This window comes from Vidua macroura, chromosome 26 (genome assembly GCF_024509145.1).
Source record: "Vidua macroura isolate BioBank_ID:100142 chromosome 26, ASM2450914v1, whole genome shotgun sequence".
NCBI lineage: Eukaryota > Metazoa > Chordata > Aves > Passeriformes > Viduidae > Vidua > Vidua macroura.
The window spans coordinates 4462817-4469266 of NC_071596.1; the positions used below are offsets into that span (position 1 = coordinate 4462817).

The 6450-nt window shown below is 49.3% G+C and overlaps 1 protein-coding gene across 6 annotated transcripts in view; it reads left to right on the top strand.

The window, feature by feature from the left end:
• The window catches only part of PTPRS (protein tyrosine phosphatase receptor type S), a 128624-nt gene extending 122174 nt beyond the window's left edge, over positions 1-6450 (top strand). For all 6 annotated transcript variants that reach the window (XM_053999225.1, XM_053999228.1, XM_053999226.1 and 3 more), the window contains 6 exons: positions 273-451; positions 1136-1262; positions 1345-1470; positions 2668-2822; positions 3521-3656; positions 4177-6450. In XM_053999225.1, coding sequence (XP_053855200.1) covers positions 273-451; positions 1136-1262; positions 1345-1470; positions 2668-2822; positions 3521-3656; positions 4177-4245 — 792 coding nt within the window. In that variant the 3' untranslated portion in view covers positions 4246-6450. The remainder of the gene's footprint in view (positions 1-272; positions 452-1135; positions 1263-1344; positions 1471-2667; positions 2823-3520; positions 3657-4176) is intronic.

Below are 6450 nucleotides of genomic sequence, written 5' to 3' on the forward strand. Positions count from 1 at the left end.
TGAGTTATGCAGTTCCCAGGGGACACCTGCCTGGCACCACAGGCTGCTTGCCTGGTCATTCCAGATCCAGACTGAATTTGCTCCCTCTTTAAATTTTTAACTTTTTTAGTAGTAGTACTATTTTCTGAAAGTTTTGCTGAGGGAAAGGCCTCCATCTCTGTGCCCCACCCCCCAAAAACAAACCCCAGGAGGGCACCCAGAGGGGCAGAACAGGTTGAGGGGCTGGCACAAAGTCAGGAGAAGCCTCCAGCTGAGGTGTCCCCTGCCCGCAGCGCCTCGCCAACTCCAAGGCCCACACCTCGCGCTTCATCAGCGCCAACCTGCCCTGCAACAAGTTCAAGAACCGCCTGGTGAACATCATGCCCTACGAGACCACCCGGGTGTGCCTGCAGCCCATCCGCGGCGTCGAGGGCTCCGACTACATCAACGCCAGCTTCATTGACGGCTACAGGTACGGCCCTGCACGGGGAGCCTGTGCTGGCCCATCACCTCCCAGATCCCACCCCACAGCCACCTCCAGCCTGCTGAGAAGATTTTTTCCCCTCTGGTGGTCTTTAATTACCTCTATGAATATTAAATTATTAAATGATTAAATTATTATTAAATGATCCTCTAAAGCAGTGCAGCCCTTCCTCAGTGGCGGGTCCTGAACACAGAGGGTCAGCCAGGGGTGGATTTTGCTGTTGGAAAGTTTCTAAATATGGATTGGCCTTTTTACTACCTTTGTGATTTGGGGGGATTGCAATCCCCAAAGCTTCCCCCAGGAAACTCCAGCCCTGCGAGCTGCAGCCCTCCATGGGCGGGTTTGGAGGGAACAAAGCAACTCCATGTGCAGGTTTTCCTCCTGTCCAGGACCAGCAGTGCTGGCCACAGCTGTGGCACTGGGATTAGGGCAGCTCCATGCCTGGAGGTTGGATTTACCCCTTGGAAGTGATATTTAAGGAGAGTTTCACCGTTGGCTCTTTTTTTTTTTGACCACTGGTACCAAAGACATCCCTTTAGACCCTGTGCAGTTCTAGTCCTTCCCCAGCATTTCCATTTGCTCTCCCACTCTCCAGCCTTTCCATGCCTTTCCCAAAGCTGCTGCCCATGCAGTTCTCCCCCCCCTGACCCCTCCTTGCTTTGGGCTCCCCAGGCAGCAGAGAGCCTACATAGCCACGCAGGGGCCTCTGGCAGAGACCACCGAGGATTTCTGGAGGATGCTCTGGGAAAACAACTCCACCATCGTCGTGATGCTGACGAAGCTTCGCGAGATGGGGCGGGTGAGTGGGGCTGAGGAGGGGCTGGGAGGGGAATCCTGCAGGATGGGGACAGGGACTAACGGGACCTGTTTGCCCTGGGCAGGAAAAGTGCCATCAGTACTGGCCCGCGGAGCGCTCGGCACGGTACCAGTACTTCGTCGTGGACCCCATGGCTGAGTACAACATGCCCCAGTACATCCTGAGGGAGTTCAAGGTCACGGATGCCAGGGTAGGTGCTGGCATGGGGCAGTTCAAACCAGGAGAAAAGGGGCTGGCAGAAGACACAGGGTTTGGTGGGCTTGGCTGAGGTGTCCACACTTTCTCTGGGGTTATCAGTGGAGGAGAGCTCAGAATATCCTGCTAGGAAGGGACCCACAAGGATCATCGAGTCCAGCCCCTGCACAGAACAAGGTGGGGGTCAGGCTCTGCTCACAGGACAAGACAAAACAGCCTCAAGCTGTGCCAGGGGAGGTTCAGGTTGGACATCAGCAGGAATTTCTTCACGGAAAGTGTGGTCAGGTAGTGGAAGGGGCTGCCCAGGGACGTTTGGAGTCCATGTGCCCAAGAGCTCAGTTGTGGTGAGGAACAGAACACATACACACACACAGATTGTACTGGAATATTTATTCTTACAAATTGAAAGTAGTTTCAAACCTCTCTCACTGCCTTGAGTTGCTTTGTTAGAGATGTGCCTGGCTTTGGGGTTTAGCTGCAGCTTATTTGAGGTGAAAGCAGAAAGTATTTCCCCCTGAAAGCTGATAAAAATCTTGCAAAGGTTTCTCTGCACCCTTCAGAAAATGAGCACTTCTATGGCTGGGAGAGGAGCCACTGTCAGTCATGTTCAAAGGGACAAATTCACTCCAGTAATCTTCGATTCAATGTCAGGTTTCTCATCTGAAGGAACATTTCAATACCTTCTCAAATTTCTGTAGCAAACATAACCCTCCCTCTCGCAGCACAGCTTTTGAGGTTGCCAAAGTATTCCAGAACCTGATAATTCAATTTGCAAGGTTGAGGAGGAGGATGCCTCATCAGTCCTCGTAGAACAAGATTTATCTTCCTGTCAGCTGTAATTCTGACACTGTGGCAATTCTTTGTGAAGATTGATTAGAGGGGCCAACACCTCACCTTGAACGTTCCTTTGCTGAAGACTCCATCTGTGCTGTCTGCAGTGGTCAGAGCTTTCAGCACCTGCCAGGATATGGATCTGTGCTGACAGCCTGCCTCCAGGAACGTCAACTGCAACACAAGCAGCTTCATCATGGTGGGGCTGGATAATAAATACGTGTGCACTTCACTACAGCACTGAGCTGCCTCAACTTTTCATGCCCTTTAACGAACTAGCAGCAAAAATAGGGGAGTTTTTTGCCTTTTCTGTTTGTTGTCACAAACACAGGTGTTGAACTATTCCTGTTTTGTCCCCCAGGATGGTCAGTCACGAACTGTTCGTCAGTTCCAGTTCACTGACTGGCCAGAACAAGGTGTGCCAAAATCAGGAGAAGGTTTCATCGACTTCATTGGGCAGGTGCACAAGACCAAGGAGCAGTTTGGCCAGGATGGCCCCATCTCTGTCCACTGCAGGTAGGCACATGGACACACCTCATCCAGATGGGATGGGGGAGAGCAGAAGGAATTAAAATCCAGATATCCCCTCTTTCCACCCCATATTTTCAGGGAGATTTCTCAGGGGTGTTGGTGCCTCTGCCAGCCAAACTCACCTCCCTTCAGCCCTGGCACTGCCCACAAGGCTTTTGACCCTTTATATTTAGAGGAGAGGTTATGAAATATCTCTGAAGGGGATGGGAGCCACAGTGTAACGTACAGCATAGCTATAGAATATCTATAATATTTGACCTGCAGAATTAAAAATATTTTTTACCAGTCTCAACCCAATTTGCACCTCCAGCACTGCTGGGCTGTGTTTGCTGCTAGCAAGAATTGTACCTCCTTACCCACAGGCAGGACAGGATGATCCATCCTTATTAAAATCATTCATTTTCAAAAGCCCAATATTACATATTAGGAATAATTTTCCCACTGAACGCTGTTTGCCACTACCCAAAGCTTTTAACTTTTTCAATTTCCCTTTCTCAAACATTTTTTGGGTCACACTCTGGCACTTGGGTTATTTCTGGGTATCTCTCCTGGAGGACTGACCCAGGCTCTCCACTTCCAACGTGTTCATAGGGCACAGCTCAACCCCACCCCAAGCAGCATTTACAGGAGCATTTGGACACTGTAGCACACAATTCCCTGATTATTTCCTCCCCTCCCTGCAGTGCTGGCGTGGGCAGGACCGGAGTGTTCATCACCCTGAGCATCGTGCTGGAGCGGATGCGCTACGAGGGGGTTGTAGATATTTTCCAGACAGTGAAGATGCTGCGAACACAACGACCTGCAATGGTGCAAACAGAGGTGAGGGGGGTCCCCCACCTCTCCCAGGAATCATAAAACGGGTTAGGCTGGGTTGGGTTGGGTTGGGAGGGACCTCAGGCCCCTCTTGTTTCACTCCCTTCACTGGCCCAGGTTGCTCCCAGCCCTGTCCAGCCTGGCATTTCTAACCATTACCAAACCCTCACCTGAGGTCACTCAGCAAGCCCAGGCTGCACTGCTGACTTCACCTAAGAAATACAAAATGAATTAAAAAAAAAAAAATCCTATTGTTAGATAGTCTCTTAAAGATTCCATCCCAGTCTGGAGCCTTGATTCTTACCCAAAAACAAGAATCTGGCTGTGGGGCTGACAGGAGAGGGAGGTTCAGTACCTGAGGGGCACAGGCATAAAGGGGAGAGCTGGAACTTCCCTCTCCCAGGAGTTCTCAGCTCTTTGAGAACCACAGAGGTTCCTGCTCAGCTTTGTGCTGTCTGGAAAGCAGGACAGGGATCCTGAGGAGCCCATTCCCACCTCTGAGGCTGCTTCTCTTTGCTGTTGGCAGGATGAATACCAGTTCTGTTACCAGGCAGCTCTGGAGTATCTGGGAAGTTTTGATCACTATGCAACATAAAAAGCCATCGTTGTGCAGACTCTACCAACCACTTCAGTCCTGGAAGGCCCCTTCTGACCCAGGAGGAGCGCTTGAACTTACAAAACTGACTCAGAAGAAGAACCTTTTCATCTGGACAGTGCATCGGGAGCAGGGGGGAGGATTGGAAGGAACACCCCTTGGGGATCTCCGTGTTGTGACCTGGCCCTGGCAGGGGCAGCTCGGGAGGGCTGCTCGGAACTGCTCTGGAACCTCAGGAGGTGTTCGCTGGGGAGGACGGATGGACACGGGGAAACTGATCCAAAAGCTACAACACACCTTGGGAACTGTTTCTGCTGGAGAAGGGAAGGAAAAACCGACTTTGGTTACATCATTAGAGTTCAGTTTATTTACTAATGTAGTTGGCAGTCTTTAAAGGAAGTCACTTGCAGAATTGAAGGTGTTCTGTGAAAGGAAAGGAGCTAAATCTCAACACTTAGGCAAACTTAGGGTCAGGAGTTCTTCTAGCTGGAGTCTTAATAACCTCAGTATCAGCATTGGGATGATTCTGGGCTTGCAGGCACCTTGCAAACAGCATTCACGGGATGCCCCTGCCACGCCAGAGGTTTTATAGCTCACATTTTGAATACTTGGAACATTCCTCATTTCTTCTAATTCCAAAATTTATTTTTTAGGATATTTAAAAGGATAGAGAAAGAGCGAGAGTTACAACCCCCAGAGCTGGCTGTGGGGGGTAGCCCCTCCCCTTGCTTGGGCTGGGGTCTCTGACTGCTGGGTCTGGGCCCCTTCCCAGCACATCAGGCTTTCCTTGGAGCAGGGTGGGACACCCTGGGAAGAAAGGCAGCCCCTTCCCCAGGCTCTTTGCACATCCACACCCCACTGCTGCCGTGAGCAGCTGCGTCCCCCTGCTCCTGGCCAGCAGCATCTCCCTGCCAGGAGCCCCAGAAACACCTGCAGAAATTGATTTCCAAAACCCAGCTGGTTCCTGGTGCCAGCCCCTCACCTCTGGACTCAGCAGCTCTCAGAGCTGCTCTCAGGACTGGCCCAGCACCACGGCACTCCTTGCACATCTCCCACGTCCCACTGTCCCCAACATGCCCCAGCTGTAAAAGAACTGGGAAAGATCCAGGAAGGTGCATCCAATGGCAAATACTGTGAGTGGCTTTCTTTAAAGTATCGATGTAACTGTAACAAGTGACATTACCTTTTTTTTTAAATAGTGTATTTTTTCCTTTTTTTTTTTTTTTAAAGACAAAGAATATCAGTCAATGAATTTAAAAGAAAAATTTGCTTATTTGTTCATATTATGTTCAAAGACAGTCTATTTTTTCACTGTAGAAATGTTACGTGTAATGGCTGTGATATATAAAAATGCAGTGCAAATTGCTACTTCTACATATTGCTTTTCTACCATTTAAAAGGTTTAACTTGCTCATGTAAGAACAAAATGTCCTTTCTGGATTTTTTTTTTTATTATTATTATTAATTTTTTTTTTTTTTTGGGTTCTCTTGTTTTAAATCACAGACATATCCCACGTCCCTGGAAGGGTGGGGGAGCAGCAGGTGGAGGGGTGGTGGCAGTGCCAATTCCCTCCCCTTCAGCTGTGGCCGTCCAGGGCCAGGGCTGAACTGGGAGATTCAACACCACCAGTGGCTTTTGCTGACTGGAGACAGAGATGTGATTTTGGAGCCTTGACACCCATCAGGTGTTTTTAACATCCCAGGTGTGTTGCAGGTACCAGCCTGGCCTGTCTCTGTGCTGGTTGTGGCTCCAGTGCCCAGGAGTTTTCCTGCAGCCGTGCACAGAGCACAGGATATCTGAGAAAAGCCACCCCGCCCCAAGCTCTGCTCACCTCTGCCCCTCTCCTTTTTTTTATTTTTCTAGAAGGGGTAATCATGGCCATCAAGTGCTGCCCAGAACCCCCCACACAACCCATTTCCTGTCTTTAACTGAAAAAAAAAAAGAAAAAGAAAAAAAAAAAAAAAGAACCGACTGAAAGGCTTCTTCGAGATTTTACTTATTTGTGTGAAAGTTGCCCAAATTTCTAAGTATGTTGCAGCAAAATCTTACTGGACAAGTTGGGGGGAGGGGGGAGGTTTTTTTCTTTGTATGAGAGCAAAGTGCTGTTGCTTTCACACTGTTATTTCAAACTGAAACAGTAAGTGGTTTTCATACCACGGTGTATGTAGATATATTGACTTTGTATTAAAGGAAGATTGTCTGAA